Below are 18,171 nucleotides of genomic sequence, written 5' to 3'. Positions count from 1 at the left end.
TCGCATAAACAGAGATAACTTTAGTTTAAAGCCGCATTACGGCATCTTCCAATAGATGGCAACCTCTTTCTCGGAGTCATGAGCCGGGTCATTTAAGTCAGGAATGCTGAAACGGACCATATCCCGGGGAAACTCCCCCCTATGATCCTCCGGAACAAGGGCCTGATAAAAATGGTCCAAATATCCTACAAGTCGGACATCGGCCTTGGAACCTAATCTGGCCGATTCTTGAAAATCACTATCATTAGGATGCCCGGCACGGGGCACAACGGGGTCGAGTTCTCTTTTTTTTTTTGGGACCCTGCTGGATGAAGTCCCGGTAGAGAGCTTAACCCTCTTACTTGGAGGTTCTAATTCCTCCAACTCTTCTTCTTCTCCTCCTCTGACTTGTTGCTCCTCCATTTCGGGACTTGTCGTTTCCTCCTCACCTTCTTCAGAAGAGCTCGCCTAACCCGAGGTCGTTGCCTCACTATCATCTTCTGAGCCCGTACCACTACGAGCCTCCCTCACTTGACCTCGTAATTCATGGGGAGGAGGTATCATCGGACCTTTACCACCACCATAACGAGGAGGGGTAAATCGGAACCTAAAGTCCGCCTCTGGGCGACTTCTTCAGTCGACCGAGCTGGAGAGGCTTCTTGGAAAAAAAGACCCAGGGGCTATCGGATGAACCAGCCATGTCACTAGGTTATAAGACAGTAGAGGAACTGGTTTACTTCGATGTAAAGATGAACAAGTATGCTTTACGATAATTACATGGTTCGGGTCGGGTACTCCATACTTACTAAGGGTTCAAACTCGCAAGTGGAGGAACTTAACAAAAATATGGAAAATACGGGTTAGTAAAGAAAGTATTACCTCGAAGAAATGAGATCCGGGATCACTCGTTCGATGCGACCTGTAACCAAAAAGCTCTACTGACTGTTTCTCCGAGATAAGCAGTACGCAGGAAAGTAAAATGTTAACTAACGGGGGATAAAGGCCTTTATATAGTTCTGCCGCACAATTACGGCACGAACTTTGAGGACATGAATGTATAACATCTCCTCGGCGAACTCAGTGTACACGTGTCCCATCCGTATTGATAATACCGGTTGGCACGTGGCACTCCTTAACTCACCGTTGCAATAGCAATGACTCCTCCTCCTCGAGTTATGCATCGCGTCCTCTGATAGTTTGACTAATGCTTGATTGGACAGAGATTAACCTAACGCGCCCTTTAGAGTTCCCAAAGGCACAATTATATAAACACATCTTCCAAAAGTGAACTTCGACTCGAACCTTTCCTCTTATAAGAAATATACGTTTCCGGGATGAGTAACCCTAACCGACAACCCAACCATAACAGAGAGAAATGGAGGGCTTTCTTCGACTTTATCCTCGCGGGAGGTCCGGAGAATTGCCAAAAAGTGTTCAACACATTGTGCAAGATAGGGCATTCCGAGTTAGTGGTCGCCCAGGACCAGGGAGATGCTCCAGCCCCGGAAGTAATAGAGGAGGGGCAACATTAAGGATGTCCAGAGAACCTTCCTCGGGTAGAGATGGCGAGGACACTGGTCACCTCGGAAGTCACCGATCCGATGAATTTGAATAAATGCGCCCATTGTAAGTTAAGATGGCATTACCGGGATATGTTCACATGTGAGGGGTGTGAAAATAGCTTTCATCCCGGATGTGTTTTCGAGCAACTGCCCCGAGATAGGAATGATCCACGTTTTGGCACTAACTTGTGCCCGACTTGTGTCTCCCAGCGCCACCTCTTCCCTCCTTATAGTTTTGAGTAACTATATGTAATCCACTAAGCTTCAGTTTTTGATATGTAAACATAAGAAGCAATATATTTCGTTTTTCTGAATGTAAGCTCATTATCTTGAAATATATGCCAGGATGTACCCCGGGTTTACTTTATTTCGGTTGTACTTAGCTGTTGTGATTAGATACACACATTTCCCATCGTTATATTAATTTAATGCACAATGCTTCGATTTCTGAGTTCATTAAATACTTTCTGATAAACAGTCAAGTCAAACCTCAAAAATACGGAAACCTATTAAATCAATTTAATGTCGTCGCCTGGGAAAATTAAAAAGGTGACGTCTCGCTTCGATGCGACGATTGGGCATAGCTAGGTCCCACCACATTTATTACCAGCACAGTACCATTTTTTGCCTATAAATACCTCCTGCAACATCCCTCAAACTCGCACTAATCCTTTTCTTCCTATCTACATCTCGCACATTCCCACCTTATGACTTTCAAGCGCTTAGCCTGCAAAGGCAAATGCCTTGCGACAGAGCTCTAGAATCCCGTTCCCTCTCCTCTCGGGATAAGAGTGCGAATAACCCCAGAGAAGAAGAAGGGGTTATTACAATACTGGGATCCCGAGACCCTAGAATGGGTATTGGATAACGAGAATCTCCGACTAGGAGATCTCGTTGAATGGGGGATGGCAATAAATGAGGCCATCGACAATGATGAGATCGACTGGGCTGAACTCGAGAAAAGTAGCTCGGACGAAGCCAAGACCCCGAGTTCTGGCCCATGGGATGTTTATGGTGTCCCCATGGACACCTATGAAGTTTGTGGGAAGACCGATAGTCGAACCCGCATACCTTCCTGCTGGTTTTTTCACAAGAAGGCACATATCTCGTGCTTACGGTGGGTCGCTAGGGAAGATCCCCGCAAGCCGGGGCATTTTCTTTGGCAATGTCCACCCCCTTCGCGGGTTTGGTTCCTTGAAGGGTAAATGTGCCTTCATGCAACCTTCCCCTGTTATGCTCTTCTTGTCCGGTGTGTTTTTTTTTTGTTGTGCAAAAACGACATCACACTCGTCTTTTTGCTGACCATGGAAATCGTAGTGCATACGGAGTCTAATTATAGTCACTTTTGTTGTAGGCTAATAGGATTAGTCATTTTCTTTTATTGTAGGCTAATATGATTCCTCAAATGTATAGTGCAAATTATGACATAAGAATTTCTTTCTCTTATCGGTTTTGATCTGACTTATTAACGCTAAGTGACTATATAAGGCCCTTCTTTTCACAAGAAAAGGGCAAACCAAGAGATATAGACGCTTACCCTCTTACACACACACACATACACACACTCTCCGAGATATCAGACAGGAAAGAGTACGATATCTCTGAGGCTCATTCCCTTCTCTCCGAGGTAATCTATCGACTTCCGAGATTTGGGATCCGAGATCATCTCTTGATCTCCTCGAGTTGTTCATTTCTCAGCCTGCGACTTCTAGTAGGACGAGCCCAGTTCAGCCCATCAATAGCATACGGCCTGCTACCTCACATAGCCCGTATCAAAGTCATACAGAAGTTGAATGGTGTTATAGCAAGGTTCTTTTGGGGTAAAGTGGATAGCCCGATATATTTGGCATATTTGGCATATGTGACATGGGTTTAAAAATCTCAAAGCCATGAATAAAGCAATGCTACTAAAGCTATTATGGAAGCTAGCTTCGAGCTCAGAATCACAATGGGCATTATTGGTAAGAGCAAAGTACTTGCCAAGAAGCTCTCTTTGGACCTCCAAGAGAACCTATAACTGCACACTGTTTTGGAGATGTCTCATGGGGATTCGAGAAATACTGCTTCCAATGGTCAATTGGCAATTGGGGATGGTTGTACATGTTATGCAGTAAATGAGCCATGGTGCAATTTGGGGTTAATTCCACCATCCCAAACAGGTTAGAGAGGAAGGCTCAGAATAGTTGATCTGGTACAGAAAAGCACGGGTCAATGGGATATCGAAAAAAATCATCTAATTGGTGGGGCATGTCGACTGCCTTTACATAGTGGAAAAAATCAATCCTCCAAGAGTTGAAGCGGGTCCAGATAAGTTGATCTTTAAATTATACCCAAATGGTGAATATGTAGTTAATAGAGCATATAAGAGTATTATTGGTACAGAAAGGCAGCGAAATGCACCAGGGGCTAAGTTCTGGTCACTAATTTGGGATAAGGGAGACATTTTACCAAGGGTAAGAATCTTCATTTGGAAATTATGCAACAAGGCCCTCCCACTATCTGCTATTCTCGCTTCAAGATTAGGAGGTCCTAAATTGCAATGTGCCACTTGTGGGGAAGGAAAGGAAGACATACCTCATCTCATTTTCAATTGCCCGTTTTCTAGAAGCTGCTGGTTCGCTAGCCCTCTAGCAGTCAGATCAAACAGGATGTGGGAATTGTTTCAGGAAAATCCATAGCGGCAAATAGAACATCTATCAGACGACCAGTAGACCTCCATCAGATGACAAATGGACCTCCTTTGCGAATATATGCTGGGCAATTTGGAGATGCCAAAATGACAGGGCCTATGCGGACAAGAATCCAAATGTCAAGGTTTTTTTCAGGTACTTGAACCAAGTATCGGTGGAAACCCAGATGGCAAGCACAAAGAAATTGTCGGTTAATCAATGTAGGGCTGTACAACAGAGGCTCTCTTCAATCACATGCTTCTCAAATGGATCTTGGGTACGAAATTGGAAATGAGGTATTAGGGTTGTATTCAAAGAAGGGGATACTCTGAAACGGTACACCTCAAAGAGCGGTATAAGTATGCTGCTCAATGCAAGCAGAGGCGCAGGCTTTGAAATTAGGGATACAGCAGGCATCTAAATTGGGTATATCTCAATGTGATTTTTTCACTGATTGTAAGGAGCTGCAGGAAATAGTAACCAAATTGCAACCACCGACACAACTGGATTGGAGGGCCTGTAAGGAAGTTCTAGAGGTATGGAAGCTGTTGATGGATAACAAGGAGTACCAATGCCTTTTTGTGGATAGAGGCCACAATGAGATGGCTGATTATCTAGCAAAAAAGGGTAGAAAGGAGAAGTGGAATGTAACGGGTTTTACTTTACCATTGTTTCTGGAATAGGTTGTTTTTTCTATTTTGGTAGAAAGGGATTTAGGCAAATTGCATAACCAATCAGGGGAATGTAATACTATTAATGTATCTGGCCTACGGGCTTTTAAATGATAAAAAAAAAGAAGCATCAAAGTATTTATCTTGAATTTGCCAAGTATTAATCCCTTTGCAATGATCTCTATTTATGAAAGAATAAATCAATCCATCAATTGTCCCCGCACAAATTTTTTTTTTTTTAATCGTCCCCGCACAACTGGGGACCATTAAATAAACAATCCCCTCATAAATACTTGTCAGTTATCCCCGCATAAATTTTTTTTTTTTTCTAGATTGTCCCCGCACAACTGGAGACTATTAAATAAACAATCCCCTCACCCAATGATAAATACTCTTAGACATAAGGATAAATACTTTATGTTACATGGATAAATAATTTATGTTACATGGATAAATACTTCTCAGACATAACTGCAACTTTTAGTAAAACATCAATGATAAATACTCTCAAGAATAATGATAAATACTTTATATTAAATGGATAAATACTTTATGTTACATGGGTAAATACTTCTCAGACATAACTGCAATTTTTAGTAAAGCATCAATGATAAATACTCTCAAGCATAATGATAAATACTTTATGTTACATGGATAAATACTTTATGTTACATGGGTAAATACTTCTCAGACATAATTGCAATTTTCTTATGTATAAATATTTTTTTATAATTTTAGATGAAAATTTCAACTGAAATTTTTTATTCTCTATTATGTATGTATATATGCACATTATAATTTTCTTATGTATATATGCACATATATGTTGATCTTGTATTTTTTTCATTGGAGATGCAATTTTGTTGGAGACCTTTAACCAAGAGGTATCATGTCATGTATCACATGCACACTCCTTTTTTGATATGTTGGATCTAATACAACTAAGTATGTATGAAATTTTGGGCCAAACCTTGATCACATGGTTACTAAGTGGTAAGGACATAATTTTTATACAAACATTATATTGGATCTTGAGGAGTATATGTTATATGGATCATATAGAATTGCATGTGTACAAAATGCAATATGTGTATATGTTGCATGAATTGAAATCTGTTATGGTTTCATATGTTTTATATGAATTCATATATAATAATCGGTCCAACGGAAGTCTAATATATATTTTTCATATAAATAATTTAAACCATATAACGTTATTTTTTTTAATAATTGGTTGTCATCAATTTTTATCAACTTTAAATTGTAATTTTCAGTAAAATATATGTATGTTAAAGACAACGATAAATACATTTCAGAAGCAATGATAAATACTTTATGTTACATGGATAAATACTTTGCATTATATGGATAAATATTTTATGTTACATGGATAAATACTTTTCAGACATAATTATAACTTTTAGTAAAACATCAATGATAAATATTTCTCAAACATAATGAAAAATACTTTATGTTATATGGATAAATACTTCTCAGACATAATTGTAACTTACATTAAAACATCAATGATAAATACTCTCATATATAATGATAAATACTGTATGTTACATAGATAAATACTTTACATTACATGGGTAAATACTTCTCAGACATAATTGCAATTTTCAGTAAAACATCAATGATAAATACTCTTAGACATAATAATAATAAATACTTTATGTTACATGAATAAATATTTTATGTTACACAGATAAATACTTCTCAGACATAATTGCAACTTATAGTAAAATATCAATGATAAATACTCTTAGACATAATAATAAATAATTTATGTTACATGGATAAATACTTCTCAGACATAACTGCAATTTTTAGTAAAACATCAATGATAAATACTCTCAAGCATAATGATAAATAGTTTCTTGAACATCAATCAACAGATAAGCATTTATTAACGGGGATTATTATTAGATAACAGTATAATTAATGCGGGGATTGTTTTTAAAAGATAATATAATTAATGTGGGGATTCTTATTAGAGGAAAGCATAATTAATGCAGGGATTGATATTAAATGACAGTCTAATTTAATGCGAGGATAAATAAAATGTTTTAGCGAAATAAATAAGGAGATATATGACAATTAAGAAAGAGAGAGTGCAGGAAAAAATGGGAGACAGGGATGAGGGACTCCTTATAATTATTCTAAAATTTTAGAGGAATGAAGAGGCTATCTTTCTAGAGAAAATCATAGCTTTATATTCAATCAATCTCAAACGCATTAAACACTGTTTGATTGTATACAACTATTTTTATGTAGTCAAGAAGTATAAAATTAATTAAAAAATTATCCATTTTAATTCAAAGTGTAATCTCAACTATTGATAGTCGTTCACATTTTTTCCATTTTTTTTCTCTGTTACTGTGCATTTCCATGCGCGTGTTCATCTTTCTCCTTCTCCACACTGCGCTTTTTTTTTATCCTTCCCCGCGCGGAACCGACCTACGCGAGTAGCCCATCGATTCTTTCGCTTTCTCGTTTTCTGCTCCGTCGCTCGCCCTCTGTCGCTCTCTCACCTTGCTCTCCTCTGACCTCGCTGCTCCGTCGCTCGCTGGGTCGCTGCTCTTGCTCTCTCGCTGGGTCTCTAAGCTCTTCTCGCTCGGTCGCTCTTCTCTCGCTCAGGTGCGTTCTCTCTCTTTCTCTCTTTATCTGAGTTGTGGTAAATTGGTACTGGAATCGATCAGCTCTCGGTTCTGGTTCTGATTCCGTGAATTCATTTTGGGCTTGGTTCAATTTGAGGTTTTGGGTCTTTAGCGTTGTGTGATTTGGTTTAGTATCAATTTGGGTACCAGCTTGGTACCAGTTGGGTCAATTTCTCTTTCGTTTCTATTTACTTCATCACTTAGAAGTATTTGGTTGCATATAACAATTGATGCTGAAAGGCACATCAATTTTTGTTTGGCATGGTACCAGTTGGAAGTGTTCTATTTGCTTGCTAGGAAGTGTTCTATTTGCTTGGTTTAGCAAAAAATACTCTCACAAATCACATGACAGAAGTATCTGTTTTTCAATTTAGAACACCAGAATGTTAGTAAATTATGATGTAATGACGAGGTCTTGCCGAAATACTTTTTATTTTTATTTTTATTTTATTGAATTATTATAGCTTTATAAGACAAATTTTATACGTGCCTTTGAATCTACAATCTATATTAAGAAAGTGAAAATTAATAATTGTATCCTTTCGCAAATGTTATTTTTGATTTGCTATACAACTGTATCTTTTCATGAGTAAAGATACAAAGAAATTAAGGAATGAGTAAAGACACAAATATATAAGAGAATGAGAACTTTTCATGAGAAAAGACAAAGAATTGGTTTGCTTCAATTTAACATGAGTGGTCTAGGAAAAGGTATGAATACAGCTCAAACTTTCCTAAGTAAGCTACCTCGAGAAGTTACTTTTATCTGATACACTTAAAATAATTTTATTAGATAAATTGATTTTGTATATATGTGCAGAACTATATTGGACTGAGTGGAAGGCACCGGCTTCTTGTATCGGCAAGTGAGAAATATGGTATAGAGTTATTATTCTCCATTCTTTTACTGTTTAGTTTTAGTTTGCAATACCTAGCTTATATACTGGTGGGACCTGCCATTAGTACTTGCACGCCCATAATATCCCTTTCTCAGTTCTCCGTTAAATTTTTTCATTTTTTTACTAAAAATGCCCATAATTTTTGTGTTTGCAGAAGGTCCCCTGTATTTTTTAATAATTGTTAAAATTTATCACCTTACTGTATATGACCAGTTCATCAGTATAATCCTCTAGCCATGAACTACTGATACTGTTGTATTGTATTTGATTGATCTTTTCAATGACGAATTTGATCAAGCTTGACTTTCTGTACAATGGTCAATCTTAACTGCCTATGCAGTTTGAAAGAGTCTTATTTGTGGGTTTTTAGAAAAATAACTTTACACCGAGCTGCTGATTACATATTGACACTTCAAATGAGTTTTACATATTGACACTTCAAATATTTCTTCATTAGTAGACATTTGATTAACTCCGTTTGTACTTCATGCGTATATTTTAATTTCTTAATGGGTTTAAAGTGGTATTGTGTGCATCACTGTTTCAGTGTTTTGCCTTAGCAAGGATCAATTGAACGTTTTTTCTTTCTTTTTTGAAGGTTAGCCTTGCAAATTGCCAACTCACAATTTGTATTAAATTTTTTTGAAAGAAGGATCAGTAGACGTATCTTTTCCATGAGATGTATTGTGCACTGATAGGTTTTTCTCGTGTTTTATTGTCAAATATGACTTGGCACGATTGATTATTGAAAGTGAAGGCACGTTCTCATGCTATCTTACAGGTAATAATTACCTGCATCTTACTGCTCCATATGAAATAAATACCAGTACAACAATGATGCCATAATAATCTAAATTTTTTTTGGTTGAACTCCCTGACATTTTGGTCTCATTTAAATGTAAGCAAGATTATACTACAAATCTTGTTTAAGGCGAAGAACTTTTTTCTCCCTTTCTTCTATTTTAGGTTATTGCAGAGTACAAGGTAGAAGACCCAGCTACAAATGCCATATTAACCCGGGTTGGGAAGCTCTCTCTAATCGATCTTGCGGGGTCAGAGCGGGCACTGGCAACCGACCAGCGAAGTCTCCAGTCCATTGAGGGTGCCAACATAAACCGCTTGTTACTTGCCCTGAGTAGTTGCATCAATGCCTTGGTTAAAGGGAAGAAGCACATACTGTACCGCAACTCCAAGCTGACACAGCTGCTCAAGGACTCGCTTGGGGGTGCGTGCAACACAGTGATGATTGCAAATGTCAGCCCATCAAATCTGGTGTTTGGTGACACGCAAAACACACTGCACTGGGCTGACCGGGCCAAGGAGATCAAGAGTAAGGTATTATCTACATCATGTCCAGTTCGGTGATTAGGTCAAAACACCCTTTCAAGATAGATCCAGACTTGGATTGTGAGGTGGATAGAGAAGAGGAAGGGGAAGAGGTCAATATTTAGTGAACTGAATGATTATTTATATATTATCTGGAGTGTAGCTATAGTACTATGCATAACACGGATTGGTCCGTACTATGGATTAATATCTTTATTTTCAAAGTTCAAATAGTTCATCTCAACAATTAGATTTTTTAGATTTTTTAGAGTTCTTTTACTAATTTTCCAGATAGGTAAAAAATCATTACTTTTGAATTGTCTAGATGAAGTGATTTTCTATATATCTAAAAAATAAAAAATAGTAAAAAATTATAGATAGATATAAAATTGGATCTGCATGTACCATTAACATCACTCCTATTATATGTTATTTGTTGATGGAGTAATTAATTTGTAGCTTTCTCTTGATTTAGGAGGATTCTGACGAGAGTCTATTGGACTGTGAGAAGGATTAGGAAGAGGAATTAGAGGAAAAAACTCCGAAGGCCGAAGAAGAAGAGAGTGAGGATAGCTTTGTAGTACGGGATGGTTATCTCTCCGGAAGATGAGGTAGATTATTGTTCTTAAATCAAATATATGTATATTTTTTGTTTTATGTTTATATTTGATGCTGCAATTGACTTGCCTGTAACTCAAGCTACAGCAGTTGAGGATGGGGTGGTTTCTGAGTTACATGGAAAGAGTGTTACTACACCTTCAGCTTTCTGTGGTGGCAACTGGTTGAATTGTAATTTTGTTTTTCATATACGACTGGCCCCAAAAGAATAAGAAAAAATATCTTATAATCCCCCTCATAAATGAGTCCCTATCCTTTGAGATATCTCAAATTTTCAGTTTATCTAAAGTCGGGCCAACTTTATTTCTGTCTATTCGTAATACAGGGGGTCAGTATTATTTACTTTGAGATTCATGCAGAAAGTATTTAAACAGTTTGGATTTTCCACATATCTACACAAAGTTGGAGATATCTCAGGAGATGTTAATTCCTCATAAATAGGGACTGTTTTGTCCAATTAATTCCTTTAAACGTACCAACATTCGGTCTGATTTCTCACATATTATGCGGTTAACTTGTGAAGTGTTGCTTAGGTAGTATTAGAATGAGAAAAAAGATAAAGGATTTTTTCTCTTTATATTTGGTATTATGGTTTTTTGCTATGGTGTATTGAAAAGTGCCTGTATTGAAAAACAGTTTAGATAAAATATATTTAATTTTTTCATTTTGTTTTTATGGGTTCCGCTGATCAAATCCTACCCCCATGGGTTGAATAAAGTGGTTGATGCATTGCAACAAAAATTCACAAGCATTTCCAAGACAATTGAGAAACAAAGTGTGTGAAACTTCAAGTTTGTTGATAATCACTGGGAGGTAATAAATTTATTAAAAGTATTCAGTTTTATATTCATATGCTGACATAAATGCAGTCTTTTCACTCATTTGAAGTTATCGGCGATGTTTTTCTTGGGAAAATTGATTTTATATGTTAAAAGGAGGTGTCTTAGATGCCCTTGGATTACCTGTTGTTACTACATGTATCTTGATTATACATCGATACTATACTTTTATTGACCACATTAAGTTTTACATGTGTTAACAAAAGTAGAAATACCACTGCAGCAGGGGTCGAAATAGGCATAAAGAAAAGGGTGCCCATCCCCATTGGTTTTTTTTTATTTCTAACGGATATTTTTTCTTGTTTTGTTTATTCAGGTGATTTGTGATACAAATGTGAACCAATATATGGAGTGAAATGAGAAAAGAAACAAATTGGCGAATTAACAAAGGCAATGGTATGTTGTCCACTACAAGCTGATGCAACAATATTTAGAGAGGCTATCTCGAAGGTGTTGAAAACAAGGATATCAGTGTGTTGCTTCTATATTGTTAATAAATCTTGGAATTATGAGAGGTTTAGATATTCGTTGTTTAAGGATTATGATAGCTTTTAAATGAATTTTAGGGGATCTTTTATATTTACAATCAAATATGTGTATTCAAAATGGATTTAAGCCTCTTACGAATGTTTATAAGATCTCCTGATTTATATGTAATGGGGTACAAATTATCGATTTATGAGATTATAATTAGTTGAGATTAATTACTATGATATAATAATATCAATTCTCACTGCAACATGGACACTTGACTAGTACGTATATTGGGAGTCATACGAGCTGTCTATAGAACAAGTATACTTGTATTGAGGTTGTCTATGATATCCATTTAGAAGCCCAAACAGCAGTTTTATGAAATTTATTTATCAATAATTGGATTTTATAACTGGGTCAAGTGGGCAGGCCCAACTCGGTCCGTTTCTTTCTTTCTTTCTCCAAAGAAGAGCAATCTCTGACCTAACTTCACCGACTCCAGACCTGTGCGGTACCCTACCGTATAGAATGAGATCTCCATCGTTTGTTTTAACCTGACATGAATCTTAAAGCGTACCCCTATCATACAAATAGGCACTGTAATGATTCATTCTACTTTGGTACTCTCTCGTTTTGCTCTTTTCTTTTTTTTTTCCTCTGTGACATTTCCACAAACACCTTCCGCGCAAGCTATTGAACCTTTCTTTTGAATAATGCCAGTTCGAGTTCGAGCTCCCTTGAGGTCTACCAAGAAGAGAACAACATCTGCTACTGATTCTGGTAAAACCAAGTTCAGAGAAAACAAGAGAGATACAGATGAAACACTGAGTCAATCCACCAAGAGAGTCTCAAGGGAGAGAAAAGTAGAGAGAACCCACCACACTGACTCACCGGCTTTCGATTTCGATGACGAGGTTTTACAAACTGTCAAAGTAAAGTATTAAAGGGGGCAACAAGGTTGATTTCAAAAATAAAGAATTTTCAAAAAGGGATGTTCATTCAAAGAAACAAATTTCAGAAAAGGAGGATAGAGATAAAGAGAATCAGGGTTCTGCTACTGATACTGATACTGAACCAAAAGTTCGGAGGTTGCCATCTAGGGTTTTAGATAAATCTGGGAAGAAAGTTAGGGTTATTAGGAAGGAGTTAATAAGGGGTTCTGTTGAAAAAGGCGACCAAGTAAAGAGGAAACGGGCCATGAAAATCGATCCCTACGATGCATCAAACAAACGGCTCGATGATACCCCTTACCAGAAAGGTGAGAATTTCAAATAAATATCAGTAGTTTTTATCTAAAACCCTAAACCCTAAACAATATGCTGAAGTGAAGTCAGTAGTTTTTAATATCAGTAGCTAAATTTTATCTATGAACTTATATTGTATAATTTTTCCTAAGCCCTTTCTCAATTTGCAGTTGGTAATTGTTTTTCTTTTTTTTTCATGTGTGCCAGAAAATGTTGAAGAAAATGCTGAAGAAAATGTGGCCGAGATATCAAAGAATGCTCAGTTTCGTGCTATACAGCCTAGCACATCCATCCTTTCATTTGTTGAAGAAAATGTATGTAATTTACTTTATAATTTTAAGAGAAAATTTCGCAAAAAGTGGTTGCCAGTTACTGGTATTTGAATTAGGTGCCAGTGGTTTGTCTTATTTGCAGAGACATCTGACAATAAGCATTTTAGACTAAAAGAATGACCACATTACCCTTGAGTTGATAATCCAAACAAAAACTGTAAATCATTTGGATATCTTGTTGTAGTAAACAGAAGTGATTCTTCTCAATATCTAATTATCTTTTTAATTTCTTTTTTCCCCTTTAAGTTTGTCTTGTTTTTCTAAAAATTGTAACTCTGATCGCTTATAGTATGAGAACAAATTGAAACAAATAAAGGTTTTGTGCAATGATGATGAAATATGTGATTTTTTGCAAGAAAAATGGTTTCAAAGAGATATAAATAATTAATTAGAATATCAATCATAAATTCAGAACTTTGCAATGGCCAGTAACTATGTTTCTAGCAAATTCTGGTTGGTTGCGTTTGAACCATTCATTTGCATTTTGCTATATTATTTAGTTTCAATACCAAAGGGTAAATTCGGTATTACCCAGAACCTTTTACTACAAAATATTCAAAAAAATGAGTGAGGCTATGGTACTATCCTTAGCAATGATTCCTCCATGATATGGATCAATATCTTTGTTTTCAAAGTTCAAATAGTTGATATAAACCGTTCAAATGTTCTCTATATGAAAATGTACTTGCAAACTAAATTTTACATTTTTTGGAATTTTTTTTTTTTAGATAGGTAGAGATCACTACTTTTGAATGGTCTAGAATTTTAGATCAAGTGATTTTCTTCCTATAATAAAAATAGTAAAAAATTCTAAAAAATGTAAAATTTGATATACAAGTACTTTTTTATATGGAGACCATGTTGCACGGTTCAGATCGATTGTTTGGACTTTGAAAATGAAGATCAATATCCTTAGTACGGACCATTATGCGCTATGCATAGTACCATAGACTCCAAATAAAAATATATAAATATTAGAAAAGCTGCATTGAGACAAAACACCTGTTTCATTCAATTATGAAATGCCCTAATTAAACTGGACCAAACACTAAGACAACCATCACCTGCACCTGCACCAATCTTTCTAATTATTGTTCAGACCTGATTATTGTTTTTTTAAACTTTGGATAAAAATGCCGATCTAACTTGTACCACTAACCTGTGGTACAGTACTACCCACCAGAGTTACAAAATTGTGACCTAGATTTTACTGACAGCTTTTGGGGCGTAGACGGCTGAATGAATTAACAAATGCCGGTTACAATGTGAAGCTTTCTGCTCCTCTTGACAACATTCCCTTCTCTAAAAGCATCGAAAGAGAGCGAATTGAACACGCTGTATGTATTTCTTGTCTTTTTTTTATTTCTTCATAATTAAAAATAATGTTTTTTGGATTTGAAATCAGTTCCGAGTTAAGAGTTATTTGGGTTTTCGGGAAAATGGTTTAAACAAAATCTGTATTTATGATTTTGATAAATAAATTGTCAGGCATGCATCCATATTATATAGAACTTATACTGTTTACTTATGGACACCTCCATTGATTATGTAATTTGATTTCTTGAATATATTACAGGTATTTAGAAATAAGTTGGAGTTCTTTGCAGCTGCTAAGATTTCATCATCATTTCCTCCTCCTGTTCTTCCAGAAATAGCATTTGCTGGTAATCTTATAATGCAGACAAATTTCTTATATTATCTTCATATAGTTATAACTTAAATTTATATATATATATATTTTTTGGGATTAATTTGTGATGATCTGAAGTAACTTACTGCCTTGTTTTCTACCATGTTGCTTTCTTTCAATGCGTGCCTTTATCATATACAGTTTGATTAACAAATGTGATACTGATTTGTACTGGCTGTTTAGAATTCAAGCTATTTTTTTTTTCTATTTTTTTGGCTTTTTCTTTTTTTGTTTTTGTTTTTGTTTTAAGGTGCATATATAAGGACTATAATGCTCAACACAAGCCTTTACATATAATATTAGTGGAACATGTAAATATTCAATTTTGAGTTGAACTATGCTAGTTTTGCATAATATATAAAAAAATACTGTTAGAATCTTTAATTTGATGTTTGGTTTGTTTAGGTAGGTCAAATGTTGGAAAATCTTCTCTTCTGAATGCACTAACGAGGCAATGGGGTGTCGTTAGAACCTCAGATAAGCCAGGTCTTACTCAGGTATATAATAAATAATGAGGTGGGCTACGGTGAGTTGCGAAGTAAAACACGTTTCTACTTCACGCCATATTTTTATTTTGAAAGTCCAAACGATTGATCCGAACCGTTAGATGTTTAATCCATATTGAAATGTGCTTGGAGACCAAATTTTACATTTTTTGGAATTTTTTTACTATTTATTAAGCATTTTTGAAAATTTCTGTTTTGCTGTGAACAGTAAAATTTTCTGGACCATCAGATCAGTGACTTTCAAAATTACTTAATAAATAGTAAAAAAATTCGAAAAAATGTAAAATTTGGACTCCAAGCACATTTCAATATGGAGAACAAGATGAACGGTTCGGATCGACGTTTTGAACTTAAAAATCGCAAAATATGAGCATGAAGTAAAATAGTCGCTTTACTTCGCAACTCACCGTAGCCCATCTCATAAATAATTGTCAATAGTAATTGAAAAAAAAAATCATTCGACTCTTTAGTTGGTTTTATCTGGGATTTGTAAGTTGATTTAGACTCTTTAGTGAACTGATTGAATTCAATTTTACTTTGTACAGACTGTAAACTTTTTCAGACTTGCTTCTAAGCTTTGTATGGTCGATTTGCCGGGGTATGGTTTTGCATATGCTAAAGAAGAAGTTAAAGAATCATGGGAAGAACTTGTAAGTAATCTAAAATGTGTATGTGAGAACAACAAGCTGTGCAAATTTTTCATTGATTCTATTTTTCATTGTTTTTGTTTTTTTGTAGGTGAAGGAGTATGTGTCAACTCGGGTTGGATTACAAAGAGTGTGCCTCTTGGTTGATACCAAGTGGGGTATGAAACCAAGGGATCATGAGCTGATTGATCTTATGGAAAGGTAATTTTATTTTCATCTCATACAGTTGTTACAAAAGGTATTGTTTTTTGAGTGAGGCTACGGTAATATGCATAGCGCATATTGGTATGTACTATGGATCAATATCTCCATTTTCAAAGTCCAAACAATAGATTTGAACCGTTCAACATGATCTCCGACGGAAAATACACTTGTAGATCAAATTTTACATTTTTCTTAAAAAAAATTTTTACTATTTTTTTAGATTGGTAAAAAATCAATTTATCTAAAAAGATACCATTAAAAAGTAGTGATTTTCTATCTATTTAAAAAAATAGTAAACAAATTCTAAAAAATGTAAAATTTAGTTTGCAAGTACATTTTCATTGAAAATCATGTTTAATAGTTCAGATTGGCTATTTGGACTTTGTAAACGGAGATATTGATCCATAGTACAGACCAATGTGCGTTTGAATATAGTTAAAAAAAAAGTCGTGTTAAGTTCTCTTCTAGTTTCTATGATGAAAAGGAGAGAAAATGTTACATTTCTAATAGCTTGTATAAATTTTTTTTAACTCATCAGATCACAAACACCATACCAGATTGTATTAACAAAGAGTGACATAGTTTTCCCTATTGATGTGGCTCGCCGAGCTATGCAAATCCAAGAGGTATTTACCTCCTATAAATGTAGGCTGCCTATGTTGAAATTTTAATTATGTATATTGAAATTTAATTGAGCCAAACCGGTATTTACCTCCAACCAGTTAAAATCGAGCCAAACAAAATTTTTAAATCCATCTTTAACAAAATTCCAAAAATTAACAAAAAAATGTTTATTTTTATGATTAATATCCTATTTCAGTTCAACCAAACAAACTGAAATTTACTTCGGTTTGTTTGGGACTAAAGGCTTTGTTGTTGTTGTAGTTGTTCGGTTCTTATTCTATTTTGGTTCGGTTCGTTTCGGTTCGGTTTGATTTTTGAAAACTGGAAAAAACTTTAATTTGCCTATTTTAATTTGGTTTGGACCGAACCTATGAACACCCCTAGTTGTAGAAACTTAGGTTCAAACCCTACCTACTGTCTACTGTGCATTTTATGTTTCAGTCCCTCAATCTAAATTTTCTAGTTACGCCCCTGTTAATACCTTTACCTAGCCTAGAAATGGTTACCTTCTGGAGTATTCTTAAACTATTTTTATTTGAATTATATTTTGACATCATCTTATCAAATGCAGAGTTTGAAGAAAAACAAATCAGTTGTTAATCCTGTGGTAAGTCTTAATCTCCCCATGTTTAGAAGTTTTAGTTTCAAAAAATTATGTCGAAATTTCATATCTAATTTATATAATAAATGTAGATGATGGTGAGTTCAAAGACTGGAGGCGGCATCAGATGCCTTAGATCTGTTCTCAGTAAATTGGCTCGCTTTACCAAGCCGTAAAATTTCCAATGCAATTTGATACCCAAAAAAAAAATGATGGTCACTATCATATAACCTCAGCTATTAAATGACATTGATAATCTCCTACAGTTAGGAAGGATACTTGGAGATTTTTATGTGCTTTATATCTCATATCTTATTAAGAACTAAGAGAAATACTGTTAGTGTTTGTTTTGTTGTTCAATTAAAGGATGTGGGATTGAAATGTAAAGGCTTTTGCACCTTTTTTGAATAACGTACTTTTGAATGTGCAAATAGTTTGGCAAACTTTAAAGAAAATAAATTTTTGGAACAAACTTTTTTTTTTTTACTTGTAAAGTTTGAAGGAACTAGAAGTATTGCATTTTTTTTTCTTATGGAGTTGCAATTGTTGTCAACTGTTGTTTAGTAGCTCAAATTTATTGTTCTTGATCTAATTTAAGCTATATTTTAAAACAACAACGCAGC

At 35.4% G+C, this 18,171-nt stretch overlaps 2 protein-coding genes across 12 annotated transcripts; both read left to right on the top strand.

The window, feature by feature from the left end:
- The first annotated feature begins 7,278 nt into the window (after nucleotides 1–7,278).
- Nucleotides 7,279–11,883, top strand: LOC144554831 (kinesin-like protein KIN-8A). Of its 10 annotated transcripts, XR_013511772.1 has the most exons (7): nucleotides 7,282–7,524; nucleotides 8,365–8,422; nucleotides 9,093–9,224; nucleotides 9,410–9,778; nucleotides 10,245–10,380; nucleotides 11,106–11,200; nucleotides 11,543–11,883. XR_013511772.1 is itself a non-coding variant. In XM_078303177.1 (6 exons), the coding sequence occupies exons 2-4, from the start codon at nucleotides 8,420–8,422 to the stop codon at nucleotides 10,284–10,286; spliced, it is 414 nt and encodes a 137-aa protein (XP_078159303.1). In that variant the 5' UTR covers nucleotides 7,279–7,524; nucleotides 8,365–8,419; the 3' UTR covers nucleotides 10,287–10,380; nucleotides 11,106–11,200; nucleotides 11,543–11,883. The 10 variants fall into 10 exon arrangements, 7 of the variants coding, with proteins under 7 accessions (XP_078159303.1, XP_078159304.1, XP_078159308.1 ...); XM_078303177.1 differs by lacking the exon at nucleotides 9,093–9,224 and having other exon boundaries at nucleotides 7,279–7,524; XR_013511771.1 differs by lacking the exon at nucleotides 7,282–7,524 and having other exon boundaries at nucleotides 7,847–8,422.
- A 425-nt stretch (nucleotides 11,884–12,308) lies between these two features.
- Nucleotides 12,309–18,063, top strand: LOC144554509 (P-loop containing nucleoside triphosphate hydrolases superfamily protein). Of its 2 annotated transcripts, XM_078302822.1 has the most exons (10): nucleotides 12,311–12,958; nucleotides 13,152–13,258; nucleotides 14,494–14,613; nucleotides 14,853–14,940; nucleotides 15,372–15,463; nucleotides 16,018–16,122; nucleotides 16,211–16,320; nucleotides 16,862–16,949; nucleotides 17,519–17,554; nucleotides 17,641–18,063. In XM_078302822.1, exons 1-10 carry the CDS (start codon nucleotides 12,898–12,900, stop codon nucleotides 17,722–17,724), a joined length of 891 nt encoding a protein of 296 aa, XP_078158948.1. In that variant the 5' UTR covers nucleotides 12,311–12,897; the 3' UTR covers nucleotides 17,725–18,063. The 2 variants fall into 2 exon arrangements, with proteins under 2 accessions (XP_078158949.1, XP_078158948.1); XM_078302823.1 differs by lacking the exon at nucleotides 17,519–17,554 and having other exon boundaries at nucleotides 12,309–12,958.
- Nucleotides 18,064–18,171: the final 108 nt, after the last annotated feature.

The sequence above is a fragment of the Carex rostrata genome, chromosome 5, assembly GCF_964058835.1.
Source record: "Carex rostrata chromosome 5, lpCarRost1.2, whole genome shotgun sequence".
In the NCBI taxonomy this organism is placed as follows: domain Eukaryota; kingdom Viridiplantae; phylum Streptophyta; class Magnoliopsida; order Poales; family Cyperaceae; genus Carex; species Carex rostrata.
Note: the sequence above shows the minus strand (reverse complement) of the source record. Positions and strands in the feature narration are given on the sequence as shown.